The 20839-nt window shown below is 40.6% G+C and overlaps 1 protein-coding gene across 1 annotated transcript in view; it reads right to left on the reverse strand.

Annotated features, from left to right (window-relative positions):
• The window catches only part of LOC125379352 (glutathione hydrolase 1 proenzyme-like), an 86868-nt gene extending 67363 nt beyond the window's left edge, over positions 1-19505 (reverse strand). Inside the window, exon 1 of the mRNA XM_048395760.1 lies at positions 19366-19505. Within this exon, the coding sequence (XP_048251717.1) occupies positions 19366-19400 (35 nt within the window). The 5' untranslated portion in view covers positions 19401-19505. The remainder of the gene's footprint in view (positions 1-19365) is intronic.
• Between the last annotated feature and the right edge of the window lie 1334 nt (positions 19506-20839).

Below are 20839 nucleotides of genomic sequence, written 5' to 3' on the forward strand. Positions count from 1 at the left end.
GTTAGACAGAAGCGGTGGACGATCAGGATCATATATATGTTAGACAGAAAGGGTTGACTATCAGGAATATATATATGTTAGACAGAAGGGGTGGACCATCAGGAACATATATATGTGAGACAGAAGGGGTGGACGATCAGGAACATATATATGTTAGACAGAATAGATGGAGGATCAGGAATATATATATGTTAGACAGAAGGGGTGGACTATCAGGAACATATATATGTTAGACAGAAGGGTTGGACAATCAGAAACAAGTATATAGTATATGTAAGACAGAAGGGGTGGATGATCAGGAACATAGCTATGTTAGACAGAAGGATGGACGATCAGGAACATATAGATGTTAGACAGAAGGGGTGGATGATCAGGAACAAGTATATGTTAGACAGAAGGGGTGGACCGAGAGGAACATATATATATGAGACAGGATGGGTGGACGACCGGGAACACATATATGTTAGACAGGATGGTCGGACCATCAGGAACATATATATGTAAGACAGAATGGATGGACAATCAGGAACATATATCAGTTAGACACAAGGGTTGGACGATCAGGAACAAGTACATGTTAGTCAGAAGGGGTTGACCATCAGGAATATATATATATGTCAGACAGTAAGGGTGGACCATCAGGAAGAAGTACTTGTTAGGCAGAAGGGTTGGAGGATCAGGAACATATATATGTTAGACAGAAGAGGTGGTCCATCAGGTACATATATATGTTAGACAGAAGGGGTGGACCATCAGGAACATATATATGTGATACAGGATGGATGGACGACCAGGAACTTATATCTGTTAGACAGGATGGGTGGACCATCAGGAACATATAAATGTTAGACAGGATGGATGGACGATGAGCAACATATATATATGAGACAGAAGGGGTGGACCATCAGGAACATATATATCTTAGACAGAAGGGGTGGACCATTAGGAACGTACATATGTTAGACAGAAGGGGTGGACCATCAGTTACATATATATGTTAGACAGAAGGGATGGAGGATCAGGAACATATATATGTTAGACAGAAGGGGTGGACCATCAGGAACATATATATGTTAGACAGAAGGGGTTGGACGATCAGAAACAAGTATATGTTAGACAGGATGGGTTCACGATCAGGAACATATATATGTTAGACAAAAGGGGTGGACCATCAGGAACATATATATGTTAGAGAGAAGGTTGGGCTATCCGAAACAAGTATATGTTAGACAGGATAGGTGGATGATCAGGAACAAGAATATGTCAGACAGAAGGGGTGGATCACCAGGAACAAGTACATGTTAGACAAAAAGGGTTGGACGATCATGAACGTATATATGTTAGACAGAAAGTGTGGACTATCAGGAATATATATATGTTAGACAGAAGGGGTGGACGATCAGGAACATATATATGTTAGACAGAAGGTGTGGACGATCAGGAACATATATATGTTAGACAGAAGGGATGGAGGATCAGGAACATATATATGTTAGAGAGAAGGGGTGGACGATCAGGGACATATATATGTTAGACAGAGAGGTGCACCATCAGGAACATATATATGTTAGACAGAAGGGGTGGACGATCAGTAACATATATATGTTAGACAGAAGGGATGGAGGATCAGGGACATATATATGTCAGACAAAAGGGGTGGACCATCAGGAACATATATATGTTAGACAGAAGGGTTGGACTATCAGAAACAAGTATATGTTAGACAGTATAGGTGGACGATCAGGAACATATATATGTCAGACAGAAGGGGTGGACCGTCAGGATCAAGTACATGCTAGACAGAAGTAGTAGACCATCAGGAACATATATATGTTAGACGGAAGGGATGGATGATCAGGAACAAATATATGTTAGACAGAAGGGGTGGAGGATCAGGAACATATATATGTGAGACCGAAGAGGTGGACCATGAGGAACATATATATGTTAGACAGAAGGGGTTGACGATCATGAACACATATAGGTTAGAAAGAATCGGAGGACGATCAGGAACATATATATTTTACACAGAAGTAATCGACCATCAAGGACATATAATTGTTAGACAGAAGTGGTTGACGATCATGAACATATACATGTTAGAAAGGATGGGAGGACGATCAGGAACATATATATGTTAGACAGAAGGATGGACGATCAGGAACATATATATGTTAGACAGAAGGGGTGGATGATCAGGGACATATATATGTCAGACAAAAGGGGTGGACCATCAGGAACATATATATGTTAGACAGAAGGGTTGGACTATCAGAAACAAGTATATGTTAGACAGTATAGGTGGACGATCAGGAACATATATATGTCAGACAGAAGGGGTGGACCGTCAGGATCAAGTACATGCTAGACAGAAGTAGTAGACCATCAGGAACATATATATGTTAGACGGAAGGGATGGATGATCAGGAACAAATATATGTTAGACAGAAGGGGTGGAGGATCAGGAACATATATATGTGAGACCGAAGAGGTGGACCATGAGGAACATATATATGTTAGACAGAAGGGGTTGACGATCATGAACACATATAGGTTAGAAAGAATCGGAGGACGATCAGGAACATATATATTTTACACAGAAGTAATCGACCATCAAGGACATATAATTGTTAGACAGAAGTGGTTGACGATCATGAACATATACATGTTAGAAAGGATGGGAGGACGATCAGGAACATATATATGTTAGACAGAAGGATGGACGATCAGGAACATATATATGTTAGACAGAAGGGGTGGATGATCAGGAACAAGTATATGTTAGACAAAAGGGGTGGATCACCAGGAACAAGTACATGTTAGACAGAAGCGGTGGACGATCAGGAATATATATATGTTAGACAGAAAGGGTGGACTATCAGGAATATATATATGTTATACAGAAGGGGTGGACCTTTAGGAACATATATATGTGAGACAGAAGGGGAGGGGTGGACGATCAGGAACATATATATGTTAGACAGAAAGGGTGGACTATCAGGAATATATATATGTTAGACAGAAAGGGTGGACTATCAGGAATATATATATGTTAGACAGAAGGGGTGGACGATCAGGAACATATATATGTTAGACAGAATAGATGGAGGATCAGGAATATATATATGTTAGACAGAAGGGGTGGATGATCAGGAACAAGTATATGTTAGACAGAAGGGGTGGATCACCAGGAACAAGTACATGTTAGACAGAAGCGGTGGACGATCAGGAATATATATATGTTAGACAGAAAGGGTGGACTATCAGGAATATATATATGTTATACAGAAGGGGTGGACCTTTAGGAACATATATATGTGAGACAGAAGGGGTGGACGATCAGGAACATATATATGTTAGACAGAAAGGGTGGACTATCAGGAATATATATATGTTAGACAGAAAGGGTGGACTATCAGGAATATATATATGTTAGATAGAAGGGGTGGACTATCAGGAACATATATATGTTAGACAGAAGGGTTGGACAATCAGAAACAAGTATATAGTATATGTAAGACAGAAGGGGTGGATGATCAGGAACATAGCTATGTTAGACAGAAGGATGGACGATCAGGAACATATAGATGTCAGACAGAAGGGATGGATGATCAGGAACAAGTATATGTTAGACAGAAGGGGTGGACCGAGAGGAACATATATATGTAAGACAGAAGGGATGGATCATCAGGAACATAGCTATGTTAGACAGAACGGTTTTACCATCAGGAACATAGCTATGTTAGACAGAAGGGTTGGACCATTAGGAACAGATATATGTTAGACAGAAGGGGTGGACCATCAGGAACATATATATGTTAGACAAAAGGGGTGGACCATCAGGACCAGCCACATGTTAGACAGAAGGGGTGGAGGATCAGGAACATATATATCTGAGACGGACGGGCTGGACTATCAGAAACAAGTATATGTTAGACAGGATGGGTGGACCATCAGGAACATAGCTATGTTAGACAGAAGGGTTTGACCTTCAGGAACATAGCTATGTTAGATAGAAGGATTGGACCATCAGAAACATATATATGTTCAACAAAAGGGATGGATCATCAGGAACATATCTATCTTAGGCAGAAGGGGTGCACCATCAGAAACATATACATGTTAGACAGAAGGGTTGGACCATCAGGAACAAGTATATGGTAGACAGAAGGGGTGGACCATAAGGAATATAGATATGTCACACAGAAGGGGTGGACCATCAGGAACATATATATGTTAGTCAGAAGGGGTCGGCAATAAGGAACATAGATCTGTTAGACAGAAGTGTTGGACCATCAGGAACATATATATGTGAGACAGGATGGGTGGACGACCAGGAACACATATATGTTAGACAGGATGGTCGGACCATCAGGAACATATATATGTAAGACAGGATGGATGGACAATCAGGAACATATATCAGTTAGACACAAGGGTTGGACGATCAGGAACAAGTACATGTTAGGCAGAAGGGGTTGACCATCAGGAATATATATATGTCAGACAGTAAGGGTGGACCATCAGGAAGAAGTACTTGTTAGACAGAAGGGTTGGAGGATGAGGAACATATATATGTTAGACAGAAGAGTTGGTCCATCAGGTACATATATATGTTAGACAGAAGGGGTGGACCATCAGGAACATATATATGTGAGACAGGATGGATGGACGACCAGGAACATATATCTGTTAGACAGGATGGGTGGACCATCAGGAACATATAAATGTTAGACAGGATGGATGGACGATGAACAACATTTATATATGAGACAGAAGGGGTGGACCATCAGGAACATATATATCTTAGACAGAAGGGTGGACCATTAGGAACATACATGTGTTAGACAGAAGGGGTGGACCATCAGTTACATATATATGTTAGACAGAAGGGATGGAGGATTAGGAACATATATATGCTAGACAGAAGGGGTGGACCATCAGGAACATATATATATGTTAGACAGAAGGGGTTGGACGATCAGAAACAAGTATATGTTAGACAGGATGGGTTCACGATCAGGAACATATATATGTCAGACAAAAGGGGTGGAGCATCAGGAACATATATATGTTAGAGAGAAGGTTGGACTATCAGAAACAAGTATATGTTAGATAGAATAGGTGGATGATCAGGAACAAGAATATGTCAGACAGAAGGGGTGGATCACCAGGAACAAGTACATGTTAGACAAAAAGGGTTGGACGATCAAGAACATATATATGTTAGACAGAAAGGGTGGACTATCAGGAATATATATATGTAAGACAGAAGGGCTGGATGATCAGGAACATATATATGTTAGACAGAAGGTGTGGACGATCAGGAACATATATATGTTAGACTGAAGGGATGGAGGATCAGGAACATATATATGTTAGACCGAAGGGGTGGACGATCAGGGACATATATATGTTAGACAGAGAGGTGCACCATCAGGAACATATATATGTTAGACAGAAGGGGTGGACGATCAGTAACATATATATGTTAGACAGGAGGGATGGAGGATCAGGAACATATATATGTTAGACAGAAGGGGTGGACGATCAAGGACATATATATGTTAGACCGAAGGGGTGGACGATCAGGGACATATATATGTTAGACAGAGAGGTGCACCATCAGGAACATATATATGTTAGACAGAAGGGGTGGACCATCAGGAACATATATATGTTAGACAGAAGGGATGGAGGATCAGGGACATATATATGTCAGACAGAAGGGGTTGGACGATCAGAAACAAGTATATGTTAGACAGGATGGGTGGACGATCAGGAACATATATATGTCAGACAAAAGGGGTGGACCATCAGGAACATATATATGTTAGACAGAAGGGGTGGAGGATCAGGAACATATATATGTTAGACAGAAGGGGTGGAGGATCAGGAACATATATATGTTAGACAGAAGGGGTGGACGATCAGGAACATATATATGTCAGACAAAAGGGGTGGACCATCAGGAACATATATATGTTAGACAGAAGGGGTGGAGGATCAGGAACATATATATGTTAGACAGAAGGGGTGGACGATCAGGGACATATATATGTTAGACAGAGAGGTGCACCATCAGGAACATATATATGTTAGACAGAAGGGGTGGACCATCAGTAACATATATATGTTAGACAGAAGGGATGGAGGATCAGGGACATATATATGTCAGACAGAAGGGGTTGAACGATCAGAAACAAGTATATGTTGGACAGGATGGGTGGACGATCAGGAACATATATATGTCAGACAAAAGGGGTGGACCATCAGGAACATATATATGTTAGACAGAAGGGTTGGACTATCAGAAACAAGTATATGTTAGACAGGATTGGTGGACGATCAGGAACATATATATGTCAGACAGAAGGGGTGGACCGTCAGGATCAAGTACATGCTAGACAGAAGCAGTGGACCATCAGGAACATATATATGTTAGACGGAAGGGATGGATGATCAGGAACAAATATATGTTAGACAGAAGCGGTGGACAATCAGGAACATATCAATGTTAGACAGAAGGGGTGGAGGATCAGGAACATATATATGTGAGACCGAAGGGGTGAACCATGAGGAACATATATATGTTAGACAGAAGGGGTTGACGATCATGAACATATATAGGTTAGAAAGAATCGGAGGACCATCAGGAACATATATATTTTACACAGAAGCAACCGACCATCAAGAACATATAATTGTTAGACAGAAGGGGTTGACGATCATGAACATATACATGTAAGAAAGGATGGGAGGACGATCAGGAACATATATATGTTAGACAGAAGGATGGACGATCAGGAACATATATATGTTAGACAGAAGGATGGACGATCAGGAACATATAGATGTTAGACAGAAGGGGTGGATGATCAGGAACAAGTATATGTTAGACAGAAGGGGTGGATCACCAGGAACAAGTACATGATAGACAGAAGCGGTGGACGATCAGGATCATATATATGTTAGACAGAAAGGGTGGACTATCAGGAATATATATATGTTAGACAGAAGGGGTGGACCTTTAGGAACATATATATGTGAGACAGAAGGGGTGGACGATCAGGAACATATATATGTTAGACAGAAGGGTTGGACAATCAGAAACAAGTATATAGTATATGTAAGACAGAAGGGGTGGATGATCAGGAACATAGCTATGTTAGACAGAAGGATGGACGATCAGGAACAGATAGATGTTAGACAGAAGGGGTGGATGATCAGGAACAAGTATATGTTAGACAGAAGGGGTGGACCGAGAGGAGCATATATATGTGAGACAGGATGGGTGGACGACCAGGAACACATATATGTTAGACAGGATGGTCGGACCATCAGGAACATATATATGTAAGACTGGATGGATGGACAATCGGGAACATAGATCAGTTAGACACAAGGGTGGGACGATCAGGAACAAGTACATGTTAGTCAGAAGGGGTTGACCATCAGGAATATATATATGTCAGACAGTAAGGGTGGACCATCAGGAACAAGTACTTGTTAGACAGAAGGGTTGGAGGATCAGGAACATATATATGTTAGACAGAAGAGGTGGTCCATCAGGTACATATATATGTTAGACAGAAGGGGTGGACCATCAGGAACATATATATGTGAGACAGGATGGATGGACGATCAGGAACATATATCTGTTAGACAGGATGTGTGGACCATCAGGAACATATAAATGTTAGACAGGATGGATGGACGATGAGCAACATATATATATGAGACAGAAGGGATGGACCATCAGAAACATATATATCTTAGACAGAAGGGGTGGACCATTAGGAACATACATGTGTTAGACAGAAGGGGTGGACCATCAGTTACATATATATGTTAGACAGAAGGGATGGAGGATCAGGAACATATATATGCTAGACAGAAGGGGTGGACCATCAGGAACATATATATGTTAGACAGAAGGGGTTGGACCATCAGAAACAAGTATATGTTAGACAGGATGGGTTCACGATCAGGAACATAGATATGTCAGACAAAAGGGGTGGACCATCAGGAACATATATATGTTAGAGAGAAGGTTGGACTATCCGAAACAAGTATATGTTAGACAGAATAGGTGGATGATCAGAACATATAGATGTTAGACAGAAGGGATGGATGATCAGGAACAAGAATATGTCAGACAGAAGGGGTGGATCACCAGGAACAAGTACATGTTAGACAAAAAGGGTTGGACGATCATGAACATATATATCTTAGACAGAAAGGGTGGACTATCAGGAATATATATATGTTAGACAGAAGGTGTGGACGATCAGGAAGATAGATATGTTAGACAAAAGGGGAGGACCATCAGGAACATACATATGTTAGACAGAAGGGGTGGACGATCAGTAAGATATATATGTCAGACAGAAGGGATGGAGGATCAGGGACATATATATGTCAAACAGAAGGGGTTGGACGATCAGAAACAAGTATATGTTAGACAGGATGGGTGGACGATCAGGAACATATATATGTCAGACAGTAGGGGTGGACCGTCAGGATCAAGTACATGCTAGACAGAAGTAGTGGACCATCAGGAACATATATATGTTAGACGGAAGGGATGGATGATCAGGAACAAATATATGTTAGACAGAAGCGGTGGACAATCAGGAACATATCAATGTTAGACAGAAGGGGTGGAGGATCAGGAACATATATATGTGAGACCGAAGGGGTGGACCATGAGGAACATATCTATGTTAGACAGAAGGGGTTGACGATCATGAACATATATAGGTTAGAAAGAATCGGAGGACGATCAGGAACATATATATTTTACACAGAAGCAATCGACCATCAAGAACATATAATTGTTAGACAGAAGGGGTTGACGATCATGAACATATACATGTAAGAAAGGATGGGAGGACGATCAGGAACATATATATGTTAGACAGAAAGATGGACGATCAGGAACATATAGATGTTAGACAGAAGGGGTGGATGATCAGGAACAAGTATATGTTAGACAGAAGGGGTGGATCACCAGGAACAAGTACATGATAGACAGAAGCGGTGGACGATCAGGATCATATATATGTTAGACAGAAAGGGTGGACTATCAGGAATATATATATATTAGACAGAAGCGGTGGACCTTTATGAACATATATATGTGAGACAGAAGGGGTGGACGATCAGGAACATATATATGTTAGACAGAATAAATTGAGGATCATGAATATATATATATGTTAGATAGAAGGGGTGGACTATCAGTAAAATATATATGTTAGACAGAAGGGATTGACAATCAGAAACAAGTATATAGTATATGTAAGACAGAAGGGGTGGATGATCAGGAACATAGCTATGTTAGACAGAAGGATGGACGATCAGGAACATATAGATGTTAGACAGAAGGGATGGATGATCAGGAACAAGTATATGTTAGACAGAAGGGGTGGACCGAGAGGAACATATATATGTAAGACAGAAGGGATGGATCATCAGGAACATAGCTATGTTAGACAGAAAGGTTTTACCATCAGGAACATAGCTATGTTAGACAGAAGGGTTGGACCATTAGGAACAGATAAATGTTAGACAGAAGGGGTGGACCATCAGGAACATATATATGTTAGACAAAAGGGGTGGACCATCAGGACCAGCCACATGTTAGACAGAAGGGGTGGAGGATCAGGAACATATATATCTGAGACGGACGGCTGGACTATCAGAAACAAGTATATGTTAGACAGGATGGGTGGACCATCAGGAACATAGCTATGTTAGACAGAAGGGTTTGACCTTCAGGAACATAGCTATGTTAGACAGAAGGGTTTGACCTTCAGGAACATAGCTATGTTAGACAGAAGGGGTGGAGGATCAGGAACATATATATGTTCAACAAAAGGGATGGATCATCAGGAACATATCTATCTTAGGCAGAAGGGGTGCACCATCAGAAACATATACATGTTAGACAGAAGGGTTGGACCATCAGGAACAAGTATATGGTAGACAGAAGGGGTGGACCATAAGGAACATATATATGTCACACAGAAAGGGTGGACCATCAGGAACATATATATGTTAGTCAGAAGGGGTCGGCCATCAGGAACATAGATCTGTTAGACAGAAGTGTTGGACCATCAGGAACATATATATGTGAGACAGGATGGGTGGACGACCAGGAACACATATATGTTAGACAGGATGGTCGGACCATCAGGAACATATATATGTAAGACAGGATGGATGGACAATCAGGAACATATATCAGTTAGACACAAGGGTTGGACGATCAGGAACAAGTACATGTTAGGCAGAAGGGGTTGACCATCAGGAATATATATATGTCAGACAGTAAGGGTGGACCATCAGGAACAAGTACTTGTTAGACAGAAGGGTTGGAGGATCAGGAACATATATATGTTAGACAGAAGAGTTGGTCCATCAGGTACATATATATGTTAGACAGAAGGGGTGGACCATCAGGAACATATATATGTGAGACAGGATGGATGGACGACCAGGAACATATATCTGTTAGACAGGATGGGTGGACCATCAGGAACATATATGTTAGACAGAAGGGGTGGACTATTAGGAACATACATATGTTAGACAGAAGGGGTGGACCATCAGTTACATATATATGTTAGACAGAAGGGATGGAGGATCAGGAAAATATATATGTTAGACAGAAGGGGCGGACCACCAGGAACATATATATGTTAGACAGAAGGGGTTGGACGATCAGAAACAAGTATATGTTAGACAGGATGGGTTCACGATCAGGAACATATATATGTCAGACAAAAGGAGTGGACCATCAGGAACATATATATGTTAGAGAGAAGGTTGGACTATCCGAAACAAGTATATGTTAGACAGGATAGGTGGATGATCAGAACAAGAATATGTCAGACAGAAGGGGTGGATCACCAGGAACAAGTACATGGTAGACAGAAGGGTTGGACGATCATGAACGTATATATGTTAGACAGAAAGGGTGGACTATCAGGAATATATATATGTTAGACAGAAGGGGTGGACTATTAGGAACATATATATGTTAGACAGAAGGGATGGAGGATCAGGAACATATATATGTTAGACAGAAGGGGTGGACGATCAGGGGCATATATATGTTAGACAGAGAGGTGCACCATCAGGAACATATATATGTTAGACAGAAGGGGTGGACGATCAGTAACATATATATGTTAGACAGAAGGGGTAGACGATCAGGGACATATATATGTTAGACAGAGAGGTGCACCATCAGGAACATATATATGTTAGACAGAAGGGGTGGACGATCAGTAACATATATATGTTAGACAGAAGGGATGGAGGATCAGGGACATATATATGTCAGACAGAAAGGGTGGACCATCTGGAACATATATATGTTAGACAGAAGGGGTTGGACGATCAGAAACAAGTATATGTTAGACAGGATGGGTGTACGATCAGGAACATATATATGTCAGACAAAAGGGGTGGACCATCAGGAACATATATATGTTAGACAGAAGGGTTGGACTATCAGAAACAAGTATATGTTAGACAGGATAGGTGGACGATCAGGAGCATATATATGTCAGACAGAAGGGGTGGACCGTCAGGATCAAGTACATGCTAGACAGAAGTAGTGGACCATCAGGAACATATATATGTTAGACGGAAGGGATGGATGATCAGGAACAAATATATGTTAGACAGAAGGGGTGGACAATCAGGAACATATCAATGTTAGACAGAAGGGGTGGAGGATCAGGAACATATATATGTGAGGCCGAAGGGGTGGACCATGAGGAACATATATATGTTAGACAGAAGGGGTTGACGATCATGAACATATATAGGTTAGAAAGAATCGGAGGACGATCAGGAACATATATATTTTACACAGAAGCAATCGACCATCAAGAACATATAATTGTTACATAGAAGGGTTTGACGATCATGAACATATACATGTTAGAAAGGATGGAAGGACGATCAGGAACATATATATGTTAGACAGAAGGATGGACGATCAGAAACATATATATGTTAGACAGAAGGATGGACGATCAGGAACATATAGATGTTAGACAGAAGGGGTGGATGATCAGGAACAAGTATCTGTTAGACAGAAGGGGTGGATCACCAGGAACAAGTACATGTTAGACAGAAGCGGTGGACGATCAGGATCATATATATGTTAGACAGAAAGGGTGGACTATCAGGAATATATATATGTTAGAAAGAAGGGGTGGACCTTTAGGAACATATATATGTGAGACAGAAGGGGTGGACGATCAGGAACATATATATGTAAGACAGAAGGGTTGGACAATCAGAAAAAAGTATATAGTATATGTAAGACAGAAGGGGTGGATGATCAGGAACATAGCTATGTTAGACAGAAGGATGGACGATCAGGACCAGCCACATGTTAGACAGAAGGGGTGGATGATCAGGAACAAGTATATGTTAGACAGAAGGGGTGGACCGAGAGGAACATATATATGTAAGACAGAAGGGATGGACCATCAGGAACATAGCTATGTTAGACAGAAGGGTTTGACTATCAGGAACATAGCTATGTTAGACAGAAGGGTTGGACCATCAGGAACATATATATGTTAGACAGAAGGGGTGCACCATCAGGAACATATATATGTTAGACAAAAGGGGTGGACCATCAGGACCAGCCACATGTTAGACAGAAGGGGTGGAGGATCAGGAACATATATATCTGAGACGGACGGGCTGGACTATCAGAAACAAGTATATGTTAGACAGGATGGGTGGACCATCAGGAACATAGCTATGTTAGACAGAAGGGTTTGACCTTCAGGAACATAGCTATGTTAGATAGAAGGGGTGGAGGATCAGGAACATATATATGTTCAACAAAAGGGATGGATCATCAGGAACATATCTATGTTAGGCAGAAGGGGTGCACCATCAGAAACATATATATGTTAGACAGAAGGGGTGAACCATCAGGAACATATATATGTTAGACATAAACTGTGGACCATCAGGAACATATCTATGTTAGGCAGAAGGGGTGCACCATCAGAAACATATATATGTTAGACAGAAGGGGTGGATCTTCAGGACCAGCTACATGTTAGACAGAAGGGGTGGACCATCAGGAACATACACATGTTAGACAGAAGGGATGGACCATCAGGAACATATACATGTTGGACAGAAGGGGTGGACCATCAGGAACATATACATGTTGGACAGAAGGAGTGGACCATCAGGAACATATACATGTTAGACAGAAGGGATGGACGATCAGGAAGATAGATATGTTAGAGAGAAGGGATGGAACAGGCAATAGTCACTGAGGACTAAGTCTGGGCTGTAGGGTGGGTGATTTAACTGTACAGCCTAGACTTAGCACCCAGTGATGATTGGCAAATATAAGCTATTGATCATGGTTGACATGTCTTGTTTCGGCGAATCAACAACACCAACAGAGTACGAAAGAACAGGTACAGCATAAGTATTTGTGTCTATGACTTTATTGCGAGCGTTCAGCGTTATTGCCGCATTCTCTGACATACGTTGGGGAAACGAGATGCACTGTTGAAATCTATTTGTTATCTATCTGTCACATATGAAACCTGAGAAACTGAACTAGGCTTTCTGTCTGCAACCACGATACTGTCGTCAATGACAGTGACATTAAGTCTATTATCGTTAGTAATCTGGGCTTTCTGTAAACAACCACTATACTGTCGTCAATGACAGTGACATTAAGTGAACTGGGCTTTCTGTCAACAACCACTATACCGCCGTCAATGACAGTGATATTAAGTGAACTGGGCTTTCTGTCAACAACCACTATACTGTCGTCAATGACAGTGACATAAAGTGAACTGGGCTTTCTGTCAACAACCACTATACCGCCGTCAATGACAATGACATTATGTGAGCTGGGCTTTCTGTCAACAACCACTATACTGTCGTTAATGACAGTGACATTAAGTGAACTGGGCTTTCTGTCAACAACCACCATACTGTCGTCAATGACAGTGACATTAAGTGAACTGGGCTTTCTGTCAACAACCACTATACTGTCGTCAATGACAGTGACATTAAGTGAACTGGGATTCTGTCTACAACCACTATACTGTCGTCAATGACAGTGATATTAAGTCTTTTATTGTTGGTGAACTGGGCTTTCTGTCTACATCCACTATACTGTCGTCAATGACAGTGACATTAAGTCTTTTATTGTTAGTGAACTGGGCTTTCTGTCTACATCCACTTTACTGTCGTCAATGACAGTGACATTAAGTATATTTTTGTTAGTGAACTAGGCTTTCTGTCAACAACCTCTTTATAGTGTTATAACAGTGCGAAAATCATTATATTTTTCTTCAAGTTTTATCAAAATCAAATATATTCTAGTACTTTAAGTTTCACGTTCCCAAGCCAGTAAATGCAACATAGTTTACAGGACGTCTATCATAATACGTAACGCTTGTAGATGCAAGCTGTCAAAACCAGTCAAACGAGCAGGTAGATGCTAATCAGCTAGCGCTATATAAATTCTAGACCCGGCTGACCAGATTCAGACACAGCCGACCAGCCAATAAACAATTAACTAAGCAAGTCAGCACATCAAAACTTGCATAATTTGACCACCATGTGGCAAACCATTGTTATCAATTCCAAACTGGACAGATGGGTAGTGACATGCTTTCAAACGTGGACTGGAGGTCTCGGGTATAAATGCAGGGGTATCTTGGCATAGAGTCATTCCTGCATTTCGCCTGAAAACCTCTCTGTCTGTTTTTGGAGGTAAGTTACTTTTACTTATTACTTTGCCATTTTTGTTAAACGTGGTGTAAATAATTCTTACTTTGTTACTCTGCTGGTACAATGAACTTATGTTACAATTATTCAAAATGCATTGTTCGAAATCTACGATTTGGGATTTACAGTTCATCTAGAAATCAAATACTATACTGAATAATAGAGAATAATAGAGCGTCCCGGATAAAATACTAGCGTTAGTATTCTAGTAGTTTAAATATCAATCTAACATATTACGCCATTTTAGTTATGGATGCTTATTAAACATCATGTTCAACGTGTATAACGTTTCTGTATCAAGTGACTTGGTGGTCAACGTGTTCTATTATCTGCATTAATATTTTTGATCATGTTATTAATTAGTCTCACTGTTTGTATTTTCACAGGAAACATTTCTTGTTTCATTATAATGAGTAGCATAGCATCGGCAGCTAAATGTATGTATTTAAAGATAACCAGTCTGTGACCGTATATGTCTAGAACACAATACACGAAAAGTAACACTGTTTCTGTAGCTAAATACGCACAGATTCGGCAATGTCTTTTAACTATTTATCACATAAGTGCATCCGCACTATCGTGAAGCGCCGGTAGATTTTGTGTTTCATATCGTAGAATAGTCTATAAAGGTACAGGCAATTCAGTGGCAGTCTAGTAGATAAGAGTTACAATACAATATCCAGCATTTCTTTTATAAACTGTTTCTTATGTTATAAGTTATTTACTTATAATTGGTAAACGTCAGAAGTTTTTGATTAGTGTTAAAATGTTTAATAATCATTATCTTGAAGTAAGTGTCGGCAGTTACCTCGTTATGGTGTCGTGCCAGGTTAGCGAAAATCCAATTTTCCCTAGTATCAGTAAAGCAATAACCCAAGTTGGGGTATTTGTCCTACGAAGGCGAGAAATGAGTAATTGCTATAAAAACACCGGATGTCCGTAGTTTAGATTAGCGCCCGTGCTGTTCAAACAGAGGAGAGGAGAGGAGAGGAGAGGAGAGGAGAGGAGAGGAGAGGAGAGGAGAGGAGAGGAGAGGAGAGGAGAGGAGAGGAGAGTCGTTTCGTAAAAAAATAATACAGTTGGATGTTTAAACACAGGAGAAGAGATGATCAGTTTCTTAATTGAACAAACAATTAGTTTCTTAGTTGATATGGGTTATGATACTGATGGGTTTAGAGGAGAGTCGTTTCTTAAGAATACATACAGTATGTATTTGATGGTATATATAAAGCGTGCAACTTATTTATCTATGTCCAAAATGGCTAATGCACAAGTTCGAGTGACCATGGTTGATACCGTGCGAGGTGGTCAGCACTTGTTTTATGAGGGATTCAAGTTTCGTTGTAAGAAAACGGCCCGTGAGAAGAAGTATTGGAACTGCGTTGTTGCTGCCTGCAGAGCGTCGGTGATCACTGAAAACGGCATTCTTCAAGCGGCCATCCGAACATTTTTGAAGTTGTTACGCTATTTCAAAGAGAGCAATCCAACGTAGAAGTCGCCATTCAACGAATTGGAGCCCACTGGTCAGCACCACCCAGAAAGAGAAGATACCGGCTGATTGACAACCGTCTTCAGGCTCTGAAAGACAATCTCGTCAACAACGTCATCGGCGACGTTGAGTTCACAGATCACGTTGGTCACCTGATCCCCTTGGAGTGAATGACTTGAACACAACGTGTATGCCAGTGCAACCGCAAATTTATTATAGAAAGTATTTATGTATTTACCATTATATATTTTAAGATATATGTTATTGTTGTTTTTGTAGATATTTTAATGTACATCTATGAAATATTAAAGTATTAGAGTTATTAAATTTGTTAAATGTAAAGTACTTTTGTGCAACTATACTATACTTCAGCATCTAATAAATTACTACTGTAATTACGGTATACGCATTTCTGGGTTTTTCTTGTAATTTGAGAGTCCCGGTATAGCAATATCCCGTGTTTACTGTAGCGTGACCAGTCTAACTGTAGCTTCACGAAAGCGAGAGATTTTAGAGTTGAATATGGCTAGGTTTCGCTCTTCCGGCCCATAACCCCTCGTTACATTCGTGACCAACTCGTGTTATTCCGGGACAAGCCGAATATAGCGACTCGTGCCCCTCTCGTGGCCATTTTTGCAACCAGGTTCCGTCTTAGCGCAAACGGGCATACCTAAAACAATTGTCAACTCGTTGCGCAATGGTTCACATATATTTCCCCATATATCATTTATATTTCAGATGCAATTAAAAGTACATCAGGACATGCGAAATTATACAGTTTGATTGAACACATTTAACTGTGTCTTGGGTATATTTTTAGATGCAAGACATATGTAAAATCAAAAATTATTTCTGAGGGATTCTTTGACGAAGTACTTGAAATCATACGCGCATTCTGATTGGTTTGTCGTATTTTCGCACATAACATTCATCGATAGGGGGACGAGTCTTCTTGCAGGTTACGGAAAGGGGCGAGTGGTGACGAATGCCCTCGTCATAATGAAGGCCGCCAGCCATTGTTCACGTGGTGCACGTACCGTGACGCCCGGCTTAAGCCCCAGGTAGTTGTCCCGCAGTTATCCTGGTTACAACTATGAAATCATTGTTATATTTTCAACAAGGCACCAGTAAAGTACTTTACTTATTTATCAATTAAATTCAATTCTGAGGTAATTAAGTTTAAGAATATTCGGAATGAATTATTAAGTGAAAATATTTTACTATACTGTAATAATGAACTCATTGTACAAGATAATATGGTATCTTTTATGTAACTCATTATCATTTCAATATCTTAATGCTGTACTATTTAATTGCTTATTATGATGTCTAAACTATGAAATAGAATACTGAGATGATGTGAATGTATGTTGTGCCATTTTGACGTCATATCTAATAAACATTCCTGCATTTCGCCTGAAAACCTCTCTGTCTGTTTTTGAAGGCGTGGAGATCCCGGAGTTAATTCCCCGTAACAATTCTAGGCTTAAACGGTCCCCTAAAAAGGACGGTTTCAGTGTCTCCAATGCACAACAAAAGAGAGTGACATGAAGCATCTGCCGAGCATCTGCCGAGATTGTGGCCTACGGCGACTCCTTTGTATCTCGACGATGTCCTCCTTGAACAACTCAGATCGATTCTGGACATTTATAATAGGGTGTGTGTTCTTTTGTTCTCCTTTCTTTTCATTTTTTTTTTTTTTTTGGGGGGGGGGGGGGGGGGGGGGGGGAGATTGGCCTTAGACTATCAAGCTTCGTCACACACACACATCATTTTCTGTAATATAATTTTCATGACACCCCATCCTACATCAAATTAGTTGCCCCTACATATTGTCCCATATAATTAATGACCATTCTCTTAGTCTAATACAGCGCCGAGCAGTCCAAGAACTCAGCTACATGTGGATATGCTTTCCCTTTTTCATAGCTTCACGGTCTGATAACGACTTGAAAGTTTGCCAACTGCGTTGTGAAATGATTCATTTGTTTGCGCCCGGTTTTCGCGTTGTCGGGACCGTTAAACAGGTTTGACTGGCTTGATGGATATTGACGCCCTGTCTATCGGGTATCGGTGGTCGTTGGTCGCATGAACCTTATATAGAGTTGTATGCGTTTTAACAGCTTTAGACTACAGATGCAGATATTAGAAGACTGCTTGCTTAGTTGTGATAGGACAGTAAGGCTACTTCATTTGGTACCGTTTGATTTAAACATACATTTTATATTATCCACAAGCAAACGGATTGGACACATGTCTTCACAACTTTGGTAACCCTCTCCCGAAATTAATGACTGACGTTATGACATATCACAATTGAAACATGAACACAAGACAGGGGCTATACACAGAGAAGCAGCAAGAAACAGAGTCTTGCATTTATTTAAATCTTTTAGTGTAGTTGACACACGTATGGACATACCCTTGAAGATCCGGGGTAGAATAGGTCTTCAGCAACCCTTGCTTGCCGTGAAAGGTGACCACGTAAAAGGTAGGCTTAAACACCTGCAGTCCCGGTACTGATGGCATGGCGTATATATAAGTGTAACCTCCAGTGTGCAAGACCGGTAAAGATCCCGGGTAGAATAGGTCTTCAGCAACCCATGCTTGCCGTGAAAGGTGACTATGCTTGTCGTAAGAGGCGACTAACAGGGTCGGGTGGTCAGGCTCGCTGACTTGATTGATGCATGTCGTCGTATCCCAATTGCGTGGATCGATGCTCATGATTTGAATCACTGGATTGTCTGGTCCAGACTCGATTATTTACCGACCGCCGTTATATAGCTAGAATATTGCTGAGTTCGGCGTTAAACAACAAACAAACAAACAAACAAACAAACTTATGGACAGAGTGAAACTGCACATTGTCGTAGTTGCGCTGAGCTCCTATTTATCAATTATGACATACCAGGGACTAGCTTCTTTTCACAAATGGCAGTTATGCTATTAAACATGATATTTTTCAAGTTTGATAAAATGCACATTGTTTTAAGAAGTGATTACGTTTTCACACTAAGAACTGATGGGAGATGGGATCTTCCAATAGTAATTGATGAATGTAATTATCTTACCCCTTAAACGTCCCTTCTTTTTCGTCGCCTTCCATCGTGTATCCACTACTGTTGGATCAGTGCTGAATGTGCGTAACTTTAGGCGTGTTAAAGTTAGGCTTGACTTATAGAGCATTCACGGGTTATGCCTTCTATTATTCGGGGAAGATGAGATTTTCTTTAGAGACACAATTTCATTTAGGTCAAAGGACGAGCTGAACTATGCCTTTCAATGGATATTAGTTCAGTATGGAATCTTATTAGGGACATTGTCGCACTGTCGCGTTGTCGCGTTGCCGCCCTTACAAAAACAAGCAAAAAGTGTTAAAATTAAAGCACGACAATGCGACAACGCGATATAACCGCCATTTGTCGCATTGTCGCGTTGTCTCGCCTTGAATAATATCGCTTTTCATTTTACCAAAGGGCGACAATGCGACAACGCGACATCTTTCAAGGTCAAAATATGTCGCGTTGTCGTCCCATAAAAAATGTGTAAAAAAGGCGTTAAAATGCGCAAACATTCGACATATTGATTATGTCGCATTGCCGAGTTGCCGCCCTTTTCGATTAATAGTGCGCATGTGTTGTAAGTGAATTAATTTACGTATGCGCAGCAATGGTTATACTCCTTTTCAAACCCTAGTGGTCTTTTGCTTGCTCCAATTGTTCTAAAACCAAAGTAGCAATGGCAGCGTGGGTTGCCTTTCTCAAAATTAAACACATCTTTCATCGTTGCTCTAGAAATTAGTTCATATATCGTAATTGTCTTTGTCGTTTTGTAATAAACCAAACGTATTTTCACGACAAGAAACAAACACTTTGCATTTCTATGTAATCTGATTACGGTCATATAACACGGCGCAATTCGTTGTGCAGAGTTGCATCCCCGAGACGTTCCAGAACACTGTGATCGTGGGTTCGAATCCCAGCACCATGCACTGTTACGTGTCGATTCCCAAATTGAAACAATATGTTAACCCTGAAATATGTACGTAAAAGAGCTTAGTGTGAAACCAACAAACATCCAACAAATGGTGTACAATTATTAATAATTGTATTCCAAATTTAACTCGGTTTACAAATCAACACAAATTACTGCACAACAATTACAGTGGCAGTACACGATAGAGTGGTTGTACAATATTCGATGGCAATATATGATATGATGGCAGTGGTCCTCGTCAAATACAAAAATACAGTGGTGATAGCAAAAGTCAGTGATGATAGTATATTACCCCAGCGGCGGTTGTCAAGTTTCCGAGATGGGTCTGGGGTGATCCTCACACGAAAGCTGGTCTTGTGTATTCTCAGATGAAAATGTGTGATGAAATGTGTGAGATGCGAGAGGCATGCTCTTGTCCCCTTACATACCGCCTAACTAGCTTCCAAAACTTTCTACCCAGTGCTGTAAGGCACTTTACAATGCTGGACGAGTCTCGCCGTTTCATGAAATTACCACACCACTCTAGCATCTAAATATTGTACCTGCCTT

This window comes from Haliotis rufescens, unplaced genomic scaffold, assembly GCF_023055435.1.
Source record: "Haliotis rufescens isolate VD_foot unplaced genomic scaffold, xgHalRufe1.0.p SCAF_14, whole genome shotgun sequence".
In the NCBI taxonomy this organism is placed as follows: domain Eukaryota; kingdom Metazoa; phylum Mollusca; class Gastropoda; order Lepetellida; family Haliotidae; genus Haliotis; species Haliotis rufescens.